The sequence below is a fragment of the Scheffersomyces amazonensis genome (genome assembly GCF_036850825.1).
Source record: "Scheffersomyces amazonensis strain UFMG-HMD-26.3 chromosome Unknown RJT21scaffold_4, whole genome shotgun sequence".
NCBI lineage: Eukaryota > Fungi > Ascomycota > Pichiomycetes > Serinales > Debaryomycetaceae > Scheffersomyces > Scheffersomyces amazonensis.
In genome coordinates, this window is record NW_027042744.1 from 970,159 (window position 1) to 989,783 (window position 19,625).

General features: G+C 33.5%; 5 protein-coding genes and 2 non-coding genes across 7 annotated transcripts; 4 read left to right on the top strand and 3 right to left on the bottom strand. All coding sequences in view use genetic code 12, as the record gives it.

Annotated features, from left to right (window-relative positions):
- Positions 1 to 423: 423 nt before the first annotated feature.
- On the top strand, positions 424 to 6,462 carry RJT21DRAFT_133056 (cell-wall agglutinin N-terminal ligand-sugar binding-domain-containing protein). The gene has a single exon (XM_064883171.1). It carries the CDS (start codon positions 500 to 502, stop codon positions 6,107 to 6,109), a length of 5,610 nt encoding a protein of 1,869 aa, XP_064737956.1. The 5' UTR covers positions 424 to 499; the 3' UTR covers positions 6,110 to 6,462.
- A 1,006-nt stretch (positions 6,463 to 7,468) lies between these two features.
- On the top strand, positions 7,469 to 9,037 carry MEP1 (ammonium permease; the record flags this gene model as incomplete). Its single annotated transcript, XM_064885478.1, has 1 exon — positions 7,469 to 9,037. The coding sequence occupies one exon, from the start codon at positions 7,469 to 7,471 to the stop codon at positions 9,035 to 9,037; it is 1,569 nt and encodes a 522-aa protein (XP_064737957.1).
- Positions 9,038 to 9,712: 675 nt separating this feature from the next.
- ILV2 (acetolactate synthase catalytic subunit) lies at positions 9,713 to 12,453 on the top strand. Its single transcript, XM_064882037.1, has one exon. The coding sequence runs from the start codon at positions 9,931 to 9,933 to the stop codon at positions 11,980 to 11,982; it is 2,052 nt and encodes a 683-aa protein (XP_064737958.1). The 5' UTR covers positions 9,713 to 9,930; the 3' UTR covers positions 11,983 to 12,453.
- A 102-nt stretch (positions 12,454 to 12,555) lies between these two features.
- On the bottom strand, positions 12,556 to 12,636 carry RJT21DRAFT_t103. Its single transcript has one exon. It is a non-coding gene; the product is annotated as a tRNA-Lys (tRNA).
- Positions 12,637 to 13,454: 818 nt separating this feature from the next.
- On the top strand, positions 13,455 to 13,838 carry RJT21DRAFT_114779 (uncharacterized protein; the record flags this gene model as incomplete). Its single annotated transcript, XM_064880283.1, has 1 exon — positions 13,455 to 13,838. The coding sequence occupies one exon, from the start codon at positions 13,455 to 13,457 to the stop codon at positions 13,836 to 13,838; it is 384 nt and encodes a 127-aa protein (XP_064737959.1).
- Positions 13,839 to 14,393: 555 nt separating this feature from the next.
- RJT21DRAFT_t102 lies at positions 14,394 to 14,474 on the bottom strand. Its single transcript has one exon. It is a non-coding gene; the product is annotated as a tRNA-Lys (tRNA).
- Positions 14,475 to 14,889: 415 nt separating this feature from the next.
- Positions 14,890 to 18,874, bottom strand: ZCF16 (Zcf16p). Its single transcript, XM_064882038.1, has one exon. It carries the CDS (start codon positions 18,558 to 18,560, stop codon positions 15,000 to 15,002), a length of 3,561 nt encoding a protein of 1,186 aa, XP_064737960.1. The 5' UTR covers positions 18,561 to 18,874; the 3' UTR covers positions 14,890 to 14,999.
- Between the last annotated feature and the right edge of the window lie 751 nt (positions 18,875 to 19,625).

A 19,625-nucleotide genomic window follows, 5' to 3' on the forward strand; every position in this document is an offset into this window, starting at 1 on the left:
TAAAGCTTGTGGAAGTGTTAGATTTTACATCAAAATTACCAGATTAGGACTGCAAAGGAACAATCTCAATCAAGGTCTTGACATAATTCTAAAAAAATGTATTGAAGCATCTCGAGTCTGGATATTTTTTATGCAACGTCCATATGTTTCATGACTACCTCAGGTAGGAGAGAGGGATGAGATTGAGCAGTTTACTACTGATTTGACCTTCGATTAGTGCATATGGTTCAATTTACATCATGGCCAGTGAAACAAATTATTTTTAATAAGGATTTACATCTAATAATCATTCAGAGCATTGCTCTGGAAATAGAATACTCGGATTTCTTTTTTGTAATTATGAAACATTTCCATAGAAAGTTGAAGCTCAAATAATGACTTATTAACCATATTCGCTACTATATAGAAAGAGTCTATTTCCCAGACATTTAGATAAATCTTCTTTCGAAGTTAGAAACTTAATTTTAAAAGTATTGTATTATTACTATCTACTATCACAATGTTAGTCTTACAATTATTCACATTACTTTTCGTTTCAGCTCAAATTGCTTTGGCTGCAACACTAAGCAATATTTTCACAAGCTTAAGTATATCAGATACCACTCTCTTATCTGATTTAGAACAAGAAAGAACTGCTTCTTTGACATGGCAAATAGATACTAGCAATGCTTCTCCGGGTGATACTTTTACGTTAGATATGCCCAATGTCTTTGCAGTAAGAGCAGGTACAGATGTTATCGATTTATATGCCAATGGAAATGTGGTAGCAACTTGTGTTCCTTACCTGGGAACATTTAATAATGATTATTCTTCCTTGACATGCACAGTTACTACTGGAATTTCATCATATCCTGATACTACTATATCGGGATCACTTTCATTTGATTTTGCTTTTAATTTTGGTGGATCCACTCATTCTGCTGATCTTTCTAGTGCTAGTGTATTCACAGCTGGTCAAAACACTGTCACATGGGACGGATTAAGTGCTACAGTTAATTTGAAGGGAAATGGTATCTATATTCCCCAAACTAATCCATTTTTGGGAGCTTTATTCAGAGATTCGCCCGAACAAGTTTTTCAGGTTTATATGTTGACTGGTTTGTGTCCAGGGGGTGTATCGAGCGGTGTTGTCGGAATTCAAAGCCCAAACTCATACCCTTGTAGTAATTATGAAATTTATGGAACAAATGATTTAAATGATTTTGACTTACCTGAATCATACGATGATATAACCCTGACCCGAGCTGTTTGTACCGCTAATTCTGTCGCTTTCCAAGTCAGCAATGTTCCAGAAGGGTACCAAATTTTCATTCAAGCTGTTCAACCTTTAACGGATGATAGAAGCTATCTTACTTTAGTGTATCAACTTACATGCGGTGATGGATCTTCACTCCAGGCTTCTTCTCAAGTATATATTGAAAGTGTTCCAGGTGGCAGTTCATCAAATGGAACAGTTTCGGAAGTTAGCACTACAACTTTTACTACTGAATGGACTGGCTCATACACTTATACTACTACTTTACCATTTGGTAGTGACACCACCATTGAGACTATTGAAATTGAAACTCCAGACGCTGCAGAAAGTATCACTACTACAACTTTTACTACTGAATGGACTGGCTCATACACTTATACTACTACCTTACCATTTGGTAGCGACACCACCATTGAGACCATTGAAATTGAAACTCCAGACGCTGCAGAAAGTATCACTACTACAACTTTTACTACTGAATGGACTGGCTCATACACTTATACTACTACCTTACCATTTGGTAGCGACACCACCATTGAGACTATTGAAATTGAAACTCCAGACGCTGCAGAAAGTATCACCACTACCACCTTCACCACCGAATGGACTGGTTCATACACTTATACTACTACTTTACCATTTGGTAGTGACACCACCATTGAGACCATTGAAATTGAAACTCCAGATGCTGCAGAAAGTATCACTACTACAACTTTTACTACTGAATGGACTGGCTCATACACTTATACTACTACCTTACCATTTGGTAGCGACACCACCATTGAGACTATTGAAATTGAAACTCCAGATGCTGCACCATCTTTAACTACTACCACCTTCACCACTGAGTGGACTGGTTCATACACTTATACTACTACCTTACCATTTGGCAGTGACACCACCATTGAGACCATTGAAATTGAAACTCCAGATGCTGCACCATCTTTAACTACTACCACCTTCACCACTGAGTGGACTGGTTCATACACTTATACTACTACTTTACCATTTGGCAGTGACACCACCATTGAGACCATTGAAATTGAAACTCCAGACGCTGCAGAAAGTATCACTACTACAACTTTTACTACTGAATGGACTGGCTCATACACTTATACTACTACTTTACCATTTGGTAGTGACACCACCATTGAGACCATTGAAATTGAAACTCCAGATGCTGCAGAAAGTATCACTACTACAACTTTTACTACTGAATGGACTGGCTCATACACTTATACTACTACCTTACCATTTGGTAGCGACACCACCATTGAGACCATTGAAATTGAAACTCCAGATGCTGCACCATCTTTAACTACTACCACCTTCACCACTGAGTGGACTGGTTCATACACTTATACTACTACTTTACCATTTGGCAGTGACACCACCATTGAGACTATTGAAATTGAAACTCCAGACGCTGCAGAAAGTATCACTACTACAACTTTTACTACTGAATGGACTGGCTCATACACTTATACTACTACTTTACCATTTGGCAGCGACACCACCATTGAGACCATTGAAATTGAAACTCCAGACGCTGCAGAAAGTATCACCACTACCACCTTCACCACCGAATGGACTGGTTCATACACTTATACTACTACCTTACCATTTGGTAGCGACACCACCATTGAGACCATTGAAATTGAAACTCCAGATGCTGCACCATCTTTAACTACTACCACCTTCACCACTGAGTGGACTGGTTCATACACTTATACTACTACTTTACCATTTGGCAGTGACACCACCATTGAGACCATTGAAATTGAAACTCCAGACGCTGCAGAAAGTATCACCACTACCACCTTCACCACCGAATGGACTGGTTTATACACTTATACTACTTCTTTACCATTTGGTAGTGACACCACCATTGAGACTATTGAAATTGAAACTCCAGACGCTGCAGAAAGTATCACTACTACAACTTTTACTACTGAATGGACTGGCTCATACACTTATACTACTACTTTACCATTTGGCAGCGACACCACCATTGAGACCATTGAAATTGAAACTCCAGACGCTGCAGAAAGTATCACCACTACCACCTTCACCACCGAATGGACTGGTTCATACACTTATACTACTACTTTACCATTTGGTAGTGACACCACCATTGAGACCATTGAAATTGAAACTCCAGACGCTGCAGAAAGTATCACTACTACAACTTTTACTACTGAATGGACTGGCTCATACACTTATACTACTACCTTACCATTTGGTAGCGACACCACCATTGAGACTATTGAAATTGAAACTCCAGACGCTGCAGAAAGTATCACCACTACCACCTTCACCACCGAATGGACTGGTTCATACACTTATACTACTACTTTACCATTTGGTAGTGACACCACCATTGAGACCATTGAAATTGAAACTCCAGATGCTGCAGAAAGTATCACTACTACAACTTTTACTACTGAATGGACTGGCTCATACACTTATACTACTACCTTACCATTTGGTAGCGACACCACCATTGAGACTATTGAAATTGAAACTCCAGATGCTGCACCATCTTTAACTACTACCACCTTCACCACTGAGTGGACTGGTTCATACACTTATACTACTACCTTACCATTTGGCAGTGACACCACCATTGAGACCATTGAAATTGAAACTCCAGATGCTGCACCATCTTTAACTACTACCACCTTCACCACTGAGTGGACTGGTTCATACACTTATACTACTACTTTACCATTTGGCAGTGACACCACCATTGAGACTATTGAAATTGAAACTCCAGACGCTGCAGAAAGTATCACTACTACAACTTTTACTACTGAATGGACTGGCTCATACACTTATACTACTACTTTACCATTTGGCAGCGACACCACCATTGAGACCATTGAAATTGAAACTCCAGACGCTGCAGAAAGTATCACCACTACCACCTTCACCACCGAATGGACTGGTTCATACACTTATACTACTACCTTACCATTTGGTAGCGACACCACCATTGAGACCATTGAAATTGAAACTCCAGATGCTGCACCATCTTTAACTACTACCACCTTCACCACTGAGTGGACTGGTTCATACACTTATACTACTACTTTACCATTTGGCAGTGACACCACCATTGAGACCATTGAAATTGAAACTCCAGACGCTGCAGAAAGTATCACCACTACCACCTTCACCACCGAATGGACTGGTTTATACACTTATACTACTACTTTACCATTTGGCAGCGACACCACCATTGAGACCATTGAAATTGAAACTCCAGACGCTGCAGAAAGTATCACCACTACCACCTTCACCACCGAATGGACTGGTTCATACACTTATACTACTACTTTACCATTTGGTAGTGACACCACCATTGAGACCATTGAAATTGAAACTCCAGACGCTGCAGAAAGTATCACTACTACAACTTTTACTACTGAATGGACTGGCTCATACACTTATACTACTACTTTACCATTTGGCAGCGACACCACCATTGAGACCATTGAAATTGAAACTCCAGACGCTGCAGAAAGTATCACCACTACCACCTTCACCACCGAATGGACTGGTTCATACACTTATACTACTACCTTACCATTTGGTAGCGACACCACCATTGAGACCATTGAAATTGAAACTCCAGATGCTGCACCATCTTTAACTACTACCACCTTCACCACTGAGTGGACTGGTTCATACACTTATACTACTACCTTACCATTTGGCAGTGACACCACCATTGAGACTATTGAAATTGAAACTCCAATTTCGACGACTACAATCACTGTGGGCTGGACTAATACATATGTTACTACAGTTACCTTACCTACTACTAGTGAAGCTACTTTGGTTACGGTTGAAATAGAAACGCCAATTGGAAGTTCATCACTTGCAGCCACATCTGAGACTATACCACTCCCTACTACTGATATTTCATCTTCTGATTCTATACCTTCCAATGAAGTCCTTACTACTATCTATAGACCAGGACAAGCAGCTGAAACTTCTATCCAATCTGTTATAAGCTCCGTTGTTTATACTAGGCCTGATAATGTTGTTGTTACTACCATAGTAACCAATACGCAAACTATATATTACTGTCCAACTTGTGAAGCAAATAATAATTCCCCTGTTGCTACTACTCCTGTTGCTGCTACTACTCCCGCTGCTACTACTCCTGTTGCTACTACTCCTGTTGCTACTACTCCTGTTGCTGCTACTACTCCCGCTGCTACTACTCCTGTTGCTACTACTCCTGTTGCTACTACTCCTGTTGCTACTACTCCTGTTGCTGCTACTTCTGTTGCTGCTACTTCTGTTGCTACTACTCCTGTTGCTACTACTCCTGTTGCTACTACTCCTGTTGCTACTACTCCTGTTGCTACTACTCCTGTTTCAGCTGATAAACCTGTACAAAGTAATCAACAGAGTTATGTAGAAAATTCCAGTATTCCAATTGTATCTCATGTAACTAGTCAAACTACTTATACTACAGGAATTGGTAGCCCAATTCAAAGTGTCAGTATATCATCAGTTACAACTCCAGCACAAACTACAATTGCAAGTATAGTAGCTAGCTCTACTTTGGTTTCGGTTGCAAACGAATCTACTTATACAACTTCTTTGAATCAAGAATCACCATCCGTCGCTGTTAGTTCAATTACTACTCTACAATCATATGTTCCTGAGACTACTACTATAACAACTACAGGTCAAACCTCGTATTCTGTTAGTCCTATTGCTAGCGGTATTGCTACTCCTACATTAGTTGGATATGAAGGATTGGGTACTACAAATTATGCCAAAAGCAGTATCTTCCTTAATGTGATTTCCATTGTATTGCCATTATTTTTAATTTAGATTGATTTTCGTAACTACAACAAGAAAATAGAAGCAAAAACAAAAACAAAAACAAAAACACGGGCATCCTTTAGACTATTTATTTAATTTACTGTTCTCTTACCATTTATAATTTAAAAATTGCTAAACTCACTTTATAAATATTACTTAGTAGATATAAACTGCAATCTTGAGGATTTAACCTGTAAACTTAATTTCAGGCCCGGTGATTTAACGATTTTCCGCCGCATGCCATTTAAACAATATAAAAAAGCGCCGATGTCACGTGAGAGAAGACCAATCTGATTGGATTGAGATTAAGATCGTTATATTACCGGTAGCGTCATAGTTAAACCTTAAGTATGGACGCCAAGACCAGCTTGTGCAGGACAAGGGCGGAATAAGTTTCCGTCCTTCTCTTAGCTATCGCGACTATCAATGAAATTCTACCAAACATATAATAAAACATAATAAATCAGGTTTTTCAAAATAATTCCCAGGGGCTAAAAATGCATGGAACGAACCAAGTTTGCGAACCCCAAAACAGACATAAAGTTGCAAACACTAGTATATATATTTTAAAAAAGATAAAGCACCAGAAATATATAGATAACTGATAGTAGTAAAACAGGTGTAACTTACATTATACAGGATAGGTAAGATAACGAACTGTATATTTTAACCACTATGATAAGCAAATTTTCATTATGATTGGAGGATAGGCTAAATGTTAAACATATTTTTGGCAGAAGGCGCAAAAGCAAAAAAAGGAAAAAAAAATCTTAAAAAAATATGTAAAAAAAAAAGAAATTGCAAACAGGCTCATCAGGCTAATAGTCATACAGAGAAGCTACATAATTTTGCACATGAGGTCGTTAGTATTACAAAGATGAGCTGAAATATAGGCGTAGTAGACTAGAAAAAGTGCAAGCTTAAGCTTTGAGTCTATTGTTTTGTGATTCAAGAGTCAAACACTAGTTAATATTAATTAATTCTTTAATTTATTTTTTTTTCAATATATATGGTATGACTATCCTCTAAATTTATTTAACTTACAGGTGCATTTAATTTGTTTTATTTCAAATATATATATATTATTGGGTTAATTCGCTATTGGTTTCGAATTACATTTACTGGAGTATAATTTACTTTTACTTTTACTTTTACTTTACATTATTTTTACATTTTCTTATAAATTGCAAATCACTATTTCAATTCTACTATACATTCATTAACTTAGCGTTGCTTTGTTGAACTTTTATTCCAATCTAATTTGATCTTTAAATCTAAAGTTCAATTCAATTTGCATATCCATCGCAATATATACTGCGAATATTATCACATCATACGTTACATATAGTCATTTAACATTATATTATAATGAGTGCTGAAAGAATAGTACTAACAAGAAGACAAATCTTCACTGAAAATCAAAATTATAATGAAAGCTATGTATTAGCATTCACAGTTGCATCATCTGTTATCTGGATTATGGTACCAGGTTTAGCATTCTTATATTCTGGTTTATCCAGAAGAAAATCAGCTCTATCTATGATTTGGATCTGTATAATGTCATCATTTATTGGCGTTTTTCAATGGTATTTTTGGGGATACTCTTTAGCATTTTCTGATAATGCTACCAATGGATTCATTGGTAATTTGCATTTCTTTGGTTTTAAAGATTTATTGGGAGCCTCAGAGGGTTCAGATTACCCACAAATAGCATTTGCTATTTTTCAGATGCAATTCTTATTGGTCACTTTGGCTATTTTAGCAGGAGCTTGTGTGGCTGAACGTGGTCGTTTTTTACCTGCTTGTATCTTTTTATTTGCATGGGCCACCATTGTTTACTGTCCAGTAGTTTACTGGGTTTGGGGTGGTGGATGGGCCATGACTTTTAAATCAGGAGTCTTAGATTATGCTGGTGGTGGTCCTGTCGAAATCTTAAGTGGTGTACTGGCTTTTGTCTACAGTGCCTTCTTAGGTCGCAGAAATGAAACTCTCATGATTAACTACAGACCTCATAATATTTCTACTATTTTCTTAGGTACTTCATTACTTTACCTTGGTTGGTTATTCTTTAATGGATTTTCATGTGCAAATGCTTCCATTAAAGTTCCATACTCCATGATGAACACTCATTTGAGTGGTGCATTTGGTGCTCTTTCTTGGTGTTTATTAGATTTCAGATTGGAAAATAAATGGTCAATGGTTGCAGTTTGTTCTGGATGTATTTCTGGTTTAGTTGCTGCTACACCTTCTTCAGGTATGATTCCATTATGGGCTTCAGTGATATTAGGTATTGTGTCGGGATTAGTTTGTAACTTGTCAACTAAGATTAAATACATTTGTCGTGTTGATGATTCCCTTGATGTATTAGCTGAGCACGGAATCGCTGGTATCATTGGATTATTATTTAACGCTTTCTTTGGTAGCTCTACAGTAATTGGATATGATGGAGTAACTGAACATGAAGGTGGTTGGCTAGACCATAATTGGAAACAATTATACGTACAAGTTGCTTATATTCTTGCAACTATAGTATATAGTGCGGTTGTTACTGGTATACTTTGTTTTGTTATAGATAAGATTCCAGGATTACATTTAAGAATTGACTACAATGGTGAAGAGGCCGGTGTTGATGAAGATCAAATAGGTGAATTTGCATACGATTATGTTGAAGTCAGAAGAGACTTTTTAGACTGGGGATTCCCCACTAGTAATCATTCCAGGGCTGAAAGCTATGCTGGAAATTCAAGTAATTCCAATACTGCTCGTGTACCTGCAGTTGCAGCAATAAAGGAAGTAGCAGATCAAGATGATACTTATGAGCATTCTAGTTTAGGTGATTCTCAGGAAAAGAAACAGTCTGGAAAAACTAGTGAAAATAACGACTATGAACAAGAAGCTACCGATCAAATAACCACTTCTTCCAAGAAAATTGATTAGACTATACAACTAATGAAACATTTATTGATACTACATATATATATATATTGTATTATTTATTATCGTTAGTAATGAATTATTATTTATTTATTTACTTATTTAATTTTGCATTAGTTTGTACTGCATCACTTCATAATTGAAAAGTAATTCTATCCAAATTTGACGGTTAGCAGAAACAACAAAGTAAACTACACACATGTGATAAGTCAAGAATTGTAGAACTATCCTTATGGATCTCAATTATAGTAGGTTATGTTTAACTATTTAGGTCGATACAAATTAACTACACGTCAACTTATTTCACAATTCATACTTTAAGGAGTAGTAAACATAGTTGAGAAAACCAGAACTCGCTTTTATATAATGGTATTCTTTGCAACTTTAATTATCTGACCCCACTTATCGATCACATGGAAAAATAACTATGCGAATAAATATTCTATATATCTTCTAGTAATTTTATAAAACAGTAACTATATAATATACTTAGATGAAATTCTGATCTTAATAGTAAGCACAATTCGGTTGGTTGAATAAGTTTAACCCAATAGCTAGTTGGCTATTTAGAATTGCAGCTATTTAGGGTTGGTCGTTCACCGATCAAATATCGCTTAATCTTATATATTTAAATGGAAAATAAGTAAAATACATACCTCGTGACCAACAAAGTTGGAAGTTCCCGCTCGAGCGAAACTTTTCGTTCCGGTTTCGCTCTTCGCAGCAAAACTTTTATAGTGAAAAAAATTTTGTGCACTGAAAAATTGTCCTATTTGACTCATACTGATTCAGCGGAGTATAATTACAGGGTGGATATTTTCAAAATCCGTTTATATATGGCCCAGATTCGATTTGCTGAATACTATATTTGATTATAATTAAATAAGAATATCATCATGCTTAGTAGTAACTTAAAACAAACTGGTGGTCGTCAATCATCTAAGATGATTAACATGATTAAAAGGAATACTTATAATCAAATAAGAACTATTACCAAAACAAACTTACAAAATGCTACCATGACTTCTACATCAAGGCCAACCCCAGCCCCTGCCTTTAATGGAACTCCAGAGATTGGTAAAAAACATCCTGCTGGAAGATATTCAGCTATAACCAATAAACCAGTTGAACAAGTAATGGATGATTCATTTATTGGTCTTACTGGTGGAGAAATTTTTCATGAAATGATGTTAAGACATAATGTTGATACTGTTTTTGGTTATGCTGGTGGTGCTATCTTACCAGTTTTTGATGCCATTTATAATTCAGATAAGTTCAACTTTGTTCTTCCTCGTCATGAACAAGGTGCTGGTCATATGGCTGAAGGTTATGCAAAGGCTACTGGTAAACCAGGGGTTATTCTTGTTACTTCTGGTCCAGGTGCTACCAATGTTATAACTCCTTTAGCTGATGCTCTTATGGATGGTGTACCTTTGGTTGCATTTTCTGGTCAAGTTCCAACTACTGCCATTGGTACTGATGCATTCCAAGAAGCTGATGTTATTGGTATTTCAAGATCTTGTACTAAATGGAACGTTATGGTAAAAAATGTTGCTGAATTACCAAGAAGAATAAATGAAGCCTTTGAAATTGCCACTTCTGGTAGACCAGGTCCAGTTTTGGTTGATTTACCAAAAGATGTAACTGCTTCAATTTTAAGACATGCTATTCCAATAAATACGACTTTACCTTCAAATGCTCTTAGTCAAATCACTAAAAAGGCACATACTGCTTTTACTACTGAAGCTATCAGAAGATCTGCTGATTTGTTGAACAAATCAAAGAAACCTATTATTTACGCTGGTGCTGGTATTTTAAATAATGAAGATGGTCCAAAATTATTAAAGGAATTAGCTGATAAAGCAAATATCCCTGTCACAACAACTTTACAAGGTTTAGGAGCTTTTGATCAAAGAGATCCAAAATCTTTAGATATGTTGGGTATGCATGGTAATGCTGCTGCCAATACTGCCATCCAAAATTCCGATTGTATTATCGCTCTTGGAGCTAGATTTGATGATAGAGTCACTCTTAATATTAATAAATTTGCTCCAGTTGCAAAATTGGCTGCTCTTGAAGGCCGCGGTGGTATCATTCATTTTGAAATTAGTCCAAAGAATATAAATAAAGTTGTAGAAGCTACTGAAGCTGTTGAAGGTGATGTTACTTCGAATTTAAAGAGTTTTATTCCATTAGTTCATACTGTTAAGGATAGATCTGCTTGGATTAACCAAATCAATGAATGGAAAGAACAATATCCATACTCATATCAAGAAGAAACTCCAGGTTCTTTAATTAAACCTCAAACTTTAATTAGAGAAATTTCCAAACAAGCTTCTACTTATGATAAAGAAGTTCTTTATACTACTGGTGTTGGACAACATCAAATGTGGGCTGCTCAACATATTACTTGGACCAAACCAAGAACAATGATCACATCAGGTGGTTTAGGTACTATGGGTTTTGGTTTACCTGCTGCTATTGGTGCTCAAATTGCTAAACCAGATGCAATTGTTATTGATATTGATGGTGATGCCTCATTCAATATGACTCTTACTGAATTATCATCTGCTGTCCAAGCTAATGCTCCTGTTAAAGTTTGTGTTTTAAATAATGAAGAACAAGGTATGGTAACTCAATGGCAATCACTTTTCTACGAACACAGATACTCTCATACACATCAATCCAATCCTGATTTCATGAAATTAGCCGATGCTATGGGTGTTGAAGGTATTAGAATTAGTACTCAAGAAGAATTGGTTGACGGTGTCAAGAAATTCTTAGATGCTAAGGGTCCTGTTTTATTGGAAGTCATTGTTGAAAAGAAAGTTCCTGTTTTGCCAATGGTTCCAGCTGGTAAAGGTTTGGATGAATTTATTGTATGGGATGCTGAAGTGGAAAGACAACAAAATGAATTAAGAAAAGAAAGAACTGGTGGAAAACATTAAAGAAAGTATATTGTTAATATTAACTATATGATCTTTTAAATACATTACTCATGACAATTATTTATTTATGTATTTCTTTATTTATTTTTCATTCACTCATTCATTCATTCATTCATTCATTTTTATTCGCATATCATACTTCTGTGAAAGCGTTTAGTCATGAAAGTTTTTCATTATTGTTTTGCATTAGCTTTGGTTTATCACTAAATCTTTGAATTTTGTTTAATTCTCAGTCCAACGTTTGCGGTATTCAAAAAGGTTAAAAGAAAAGAGAGAACTCAAAAGGGTAACAGTAGCACAAGAACTCTCAGGGCATAGAAAGTTGACTTGTTTTCCGGTTATTCAATATTTGTAAATGTTTGTTTTATATTATTAGTTATTAGTTTATTTTTGTTAAACGGCTCTTAGTTTGTATTCAATTTTAACTGGACATTCTTGTCTCTGAAAAAATATATCATTATTAAATCAAATTAAGTTTACGTTATTATATGTAGTTTTTACAGACCATTATTCAATGACTGCAAAACTAAAAAAAATGCAAGAGGCTCAAATTTCGTGTTCAAGCTTTAATTAAGCCCGACGCGGGGGTCGAACCCGCAACCTTTTGATGTCTAACATAAGAGTCAAACGCTCTACCGATTGAGCTAGCCAGGCTCTTGCGTTGAGGAAAAAATGGCCTATTTTTTTGGTGAAATTTTAATTTGTATCACGGTTTTGATCACGTGATTCCCGGCGCTACCAGATTTTGGTAAAATTTTGTAGCCCATTTTGAATCAGAATTAGTCCCTCCTAATACTTGGTTTAGAGTACTCTCATTAACACCTACAGAGTGGAAACAATACTGGAATACATACGAAATAAAAATCAGAATAGTAGGTTTTGTTTTCGAATCACCTAACTTCAGATTACGTTCGGATGTATAGAGATATGAATAATTGCAGACTTCTTCTCCTTTTTTTTTTCAGAGGTGATACGTATTCTCTAATATATATAAGTAATTGGGGTCGTTATTATATTTACTGAAAGGTACCTACTTAGATAGTCTGGAATAGATTAAAACTCACATTGAATATTATTCATCAAATTCATTATCTTACGTTCTGTATACATCGAAACGAATGAAGAAATAATTTACATAACATTTTTAGTTACCAAATAGTATAGATATCTGGACTTCCAAATTTCAGTAAAACAGCTTAATCTGAATCCAATGTGCTTTTGTTTACAAATAATTTGACAGTGTTTCCAATAATTTATATTAAGGATGATCCATAAAACAATAGAAATTAGGCTAGATGTATAACTACTTAACTTATTCATTTTATTTCAACAGGTAGTAGAAAATTGTATCTTAATATATAATATTATATAATTTAATTTATCACTGAAGTCTGTCACTGGAGTATTTGTTCTTTGATATGAAGTGTAGGCTGCACAGAAGATTTTATCAATTAGATGTGATGTAGAATGAAATGAAGAATTGGACTTTCTTAGAGAGTAGATTGATGTTGTTGGTTATTTGGAATATTGGTTGGAAGCTTTTAGTTTATTCATTTCAGGTTCTTAAAATCTATATCTATATACATATAAATAGCTATGAGATATTAAATCCATGTAGTACACTAACTCCGACTGATAAGTCTCTTTTCCTAGTAAGGTTGCTATTCCTCCTTATCAGGAACGGGGGTTTAGGTAGAACATATATATTGTTCGACTATCACACTTACTGGTATTGGCATACCCTCATATACAGAGACCGGGGTCCAAGGTATATTGCCTTATCTAATGGCTATCATATGTCTTATGGAGGCGTCTATGACAAGGATATCAGTTTTGTTTTTATTCGTATGTATTAAGCTATAAATGTAAAGAGAAAATCCTAGAATGAGAATAAACTCATCGTTAGGCAAAATCTATATAAGACAAGTGAAAAGAATTAATCAGATGGAATTTTCACTTATAAAGAAGAGATTATAGTGAAATTAGAGGTTCGCAAAAGTCGTAGTGCTTCATCTGACCGAGAGGTATAAAGAAGCCAATCACTACCTTGCTTCACTCATTGCATCTATGTGTAAACTGTTTAATAAAAGTACCGTATCCAGTTGTTACTAAAACATACACTTCCAACCTTGAACTAATATGACGCCCTGTCTCAATTACATAGACATACTATGATTCAAACCTCGATGCTAATGTGGAATCTCCCAAAATTCACGAACATTTTTACGACCTTAATATGAATTATGCCTGAGAAAATACTTTCTAAAAATGATAGTCCAAAAGAATGAAGAATTAGTAAATATAGAAAACAACTTTTCTTAAACTAAATAGATTGGTATTAACAAACATTATAAATAAATTATGGATGCAAAAAATAAGATGTTGCTCTTACTCGTGTTCGAGCTTTAAGAAGCCCGACGCGGGGGTCGAACCCGCAACCTTTTGATGTCTAACATAAGAGTCAAACGCTCTACCGATTGAGCTAGCCAGGCAACTGAGTTGAAAAAAAATGTCTCTGACTTAAGTTCAGTTACCAATATATGCATATATGCAGGATTTTTATGGTTGTATGCAGGAAAATGGTGATTTTATAAGGTAGTGAAGATGTAATGTTACTTATTATTTATTAAATTCACCTGGTAACTCGGAGAATCTCACACTATTTCAATAGGAAATTACTGATAGTTTAGTATTAGCTTTGGAAGTAGTATTGTATGATTTCAAAGTTACTCGGAAATCCTTTAAATTTAGTCAATCCAAAGAAATAAATGATAAAATGGCTGCAAAATTCAAACAAAATTAATAAAGATATTGTACTGTAGGAAGCCATTACAAGATTTATACTTGACAGTTTCTTTGCTATTACAACATGACAGTTCATGGTTTCTTATTAGTCCAAAAATAAAGATGAGACAAAGAATTGTTCATTTAAAATAAATAAATATAAATAAATAAATAAATGACGAAATACAATTTATAATACAGTAACTGTACAAAATAAATAGAGAGAATATAAATCATGGATTGGATGAATTACCATATGAACTTCCAGTACTATTATTCCAATTGGTATTCCCTTGATTATAGAGCTTTCCTTGACTACCACGTCTAAGGTTCATTAGATCATTAATAACCAATTTTTCCTTCTTCGATAATTCTTCATCTTGTGGAGTTAATGCTGTCAAATTAGAAGGAGTCCCTGTAGCTGTGGTTCCATCAAAGAAATCAAACTTCGATAATGATGGAACTTTGGAAAAAGAAGTATATCCGGAGTTAGCATAGAAGTTTGATGGAGAGCTACTAGCTTGGGAAATATGTGAAGGAAGTTGCGTTTGTCCTTGTGTTTGTGAATGCTGATGGAGTTGCAGTTGTGATGGTTTGGAATCAAGGGAAGAAGGAGTACTTTCTTGCTTCACTTGAGAATAATGGTTATGATGGTGATGATGATGGTGATGATGGTTATGATAAGGGATTGAAGAATCGGAAACCTTGTCATCTTTATCTTGTAGAATCTTATCCAAAATGGTATTGCTTTTATACTTGACAAATTTCAAAATTTTTAAATATTTCAAATCTTCATCCATTTCTTCATCATCCCAATCAATTTGTTGATAATAATCAAGAATAGTATCATCATCATCGTCACTTTCATCACCATCATCAGCTTGAGATTTCAATATCTCATCTTTTAATTCATCATTCATTAATTTTTCAAACAATTTATCTTCTTTAACTTTTTTAGGATCCTTTCTATTAACCCCAACTTTATAATTAATAAATACTTTAATAAATAAATCGGCTGCTTTATTTATAACTTGAATAGAATCATCAATTAAGTTGATTTCTTTACGTTTGAAGAATTTTAATTGGCAAATTAAAAGGTATAACATTTGTAATATCATCGATTTTTTAAGATTAATTATAGTCATAGATAATCCATTCATCATCGGATTAAAGGGTGAGATTGGTATTTCTTTGGTTAAACGTTTAATAACATTTTGATTATTAGAATTTGATGCTCTTCTTCTTTTAACTGAAAAGTCATTTATCACAAATCCATCTTCATCCACATCTAATCCTAAACTTTCCATAACAATATTATTATGGTTATACCCCTTAGGATCGAGCTTAACTTCGACAGACTTACTTGCATGATCAAATATTAAAATAAAGTAGTTTAAGACTTCGCGACTAATTTTTGAAATCTCAATATAATAATTATATTTTAATTCCTTATCCACAATAAAATTTAAGTAATTCATAGATCTTATTAAACAATAATGAAAATTTAATTGAATTTTAATTAATTGAGATGCTGTATGAATATCAGGTAAACCTGTTGTATAATAATTAACAAATCCTTCTTGAGTAATTCCCATATTAAAATTAGAAACATCTTTAAGGTCATGATATAAATTATTAGTAGTAATATTAAGAATATTTGATAAACCCATTTCTGTATGTAAACTAGTTAAATTAATAGATTTATCCTTTAAAGAATTTCTCCAATTAGATAAATTTTTATCAATAGTTAAAAATTGACTAAAATTATAATTTAAATTACCATCATTACCTTCTCCATCATCTTCTTTTAAAATCCAATCAAGATGTTTTTGATGAGGATGATGAGAATGTAAACTATCCTTCTTTTTTGATTTTTTAAGATATTCATAATAATTTGGAGAAAATGATGAAGGAATAATTATATTAGTTAAATTTAAAAATTCAATACTTGGTTTTAATAAAGTATTAAATAAACTATCATTAGTTTTATCATCATCCAATAATCCAGATAATTTTTCAGGAGTTAATTGAAAATATCTATCAATGGTTACAGGATTAATAACAGTAGTATTTAAACTAGGTTTAAAGCCAAATTTCAAATTAAAACATTTTAATAATACTTTAAATACCCAAAAAATTTTAACTCGATTTCTTCTTTGAATTAAATTTAATGATAAATCATTAAAGAATAAATTTTTAGAATTTAAATTTATTCCTAAAATTCCAATAAAAGAATTAATAAGTGAAGATAAGATTAAAGATTTTTCTTTATTATTAGTTAATAAAGAATAATATAAGAATAATTCATAAGTTTGAAGTTGATTTATTGATACATGAAAATTATTAAAATAAGGTAAAAAATCATATAAAGATTTTATAATTGAATTATTATCCTTTGGATTAGAATTTGATTTCTTTATATTTAAAGTAAAATTTGGATCAGTATGATTTAGTAATAAATTTAAATTTATAGTGGGATCATTAATCATTACCATAGCATATATTTGAATAATTGTCATTAAATATTCATTAACAAGTTGATAATCATTATTGCTTGATAAATTAAATCCATTAATGGTTGAATCATCATATGTAAAAATAAATGGATACATAGTATGAAATGCTTCATAAGATGCAATAAATTGTTTATAATCAAATATTGGTATAAATACATTATAATTTAAAAAATATTGAATGATTTGATTATCTAATTCCTTTTTATTATTAAATAATCTTTTAAAATTATTAATTAATTTAATAAATAAATCATAAATATCTAATGGAAATTGATTATTGGTTAATATATGTTCAATATCTGTAGTTGAACCTAAAGCTGTTGGATTGGTAGGAATAGAATGATTCCCAGTTAATGGATTATAAATAACATCTAAATCTTTATTATGAATTTGATTATAAAAATGATAAGATGGATGATATAAATAACTATTGGGATCATCTAATAAGAAATTATGAGAATTAGTGATTTTTAAAAATGGTAAATTTAAATTAATTAATAAATGATTGAATTGTGATTCAAAATTAATATTATCATTACCTATAATAATTCCTTTAGAATCAAGATTAAATATTTGATCTATAGGATTATTAATTTGAACAGTTTGATGAGTAGATTGATTAGTTAATAATACTTTATTATTGGAAGTTACAAGATTTGGAGTGGAACTAACTGTATGATCCATTGGTACTGAGATTGGTGTTGATGCTATGGTATCAATATTAGTGTTACTAGTATTACTAGCATTATCAACTTCATTATCATTATCATGATCATTATCATTAGTTCCAGACAATTTTAATTTCAATAATCGATTTTCTTCTTCCATTTCAATCAACTTCTTTTCTAAATTTTCTGTATAACCCTTAGGAAATGCTCTTCTTGTTAATTTATCACTAGTTTTACATTCAAACCCAACTTTTTTACAATTATGACATGGGTATTGTCCATCACATTTAATTTTTTTAATTCGACATCTATCACAGGCTTGTGATACTCGAATACCAGTTGTAGTCTCTATCAATTTAAAATTGGATTGAGATTTATCACTCTTATCATTTGAATCCCTTCGTTTAGATTTCTTTGAATTACTCTCTTCAGAGGAACTCGATTTATCTGGGGCGATACTATCGTCATTGTCTTGTGACTGCTTGGGTTGATCGGCTTGATAGGGTCGTGAAACCACCAGCAGCAGAAGTAATGGTTGAGGATGTGGATGATGCATTTGAGAGTCTAACGGTGAAGGGTTGTTGTTTATCAAGCCGGGCTTAAGACCCATCTGGTAGAAATTAGCTGATTTTAACCAACCGGTTAAACGGTGAGAATAAGCGATTCAAAGGCTTTTTTTCAACTCAATCCCAACTATTCTGAGCCTTTTTGAGACGAAGAATAGGAATTATACTATGAGTGGAAATGGTAAATAGAGTTGTAGATAGTTTGGTTTGAGTATACAATATTAGGGGTCCTCGGATGACCGGATTTTCATTGGTTAGTAATTTCCCCAGACTTTCAAAAAATGTCGGGTAAAAGGAGATCGAGCATGGAGTCACGCGCTCACTACTTTAGCTATGAAGTAACTAAGTCGTCATTATACCGACAGAATGCAAAGCTGTATAATGTACTTAAAGGTAAGAATATCTCATTGGAGGTTAGAGTTAGTTCTATAGAGATAATCTGGGTACAACACAATTGATTTTTCTGTATCATTGGAGTATTACTATAACCATTAGTTTCTTACTTTTCAATTCTACTGTGAAATCATCATACAGTATAGAATAGAGTTTATAAGTAAAGTTCAAACCACCAGATATTACACAGAATTACATAGGCATAGAAACATTATACATTACACAGAAACCTTATGACATACAAATAAGTGCAGGAAATCTGTTTACTAATTACTCAACTAACTTCTCCTAAGCTTATTTTTTTGTAATTGAAAAATCTCCCCGCAATTACGATAGTGTGTGATCCATACAATAAAAGGCTTATAGCGTAAAATCGATACGATCCGATACGATACAGTATTACTCCAATTTTGTTTCAGCGATGCATGCCATTGTATTGAAACAAATTTTATAGAATTTTATAGAGTTTTATACGTATTTGATATTTTGACAGTCAATATCATCATGCACTATAAAGTTGATGAAATATCCCCCCTTTCTGTTTTTTATTGCTAATATTTCTCTTATCTTCTTTTCATTATATACTTTAATTACTAAATGCCTTACAGATTTTTTTCATCCTCTGTTGAAGCTCCTGTCGTTTCAGACAGTCCTTCTGAACCTGAAACTATCCCTATTAATGAATCTTCAGTTCCAACTGAATCCACTTCATCCAC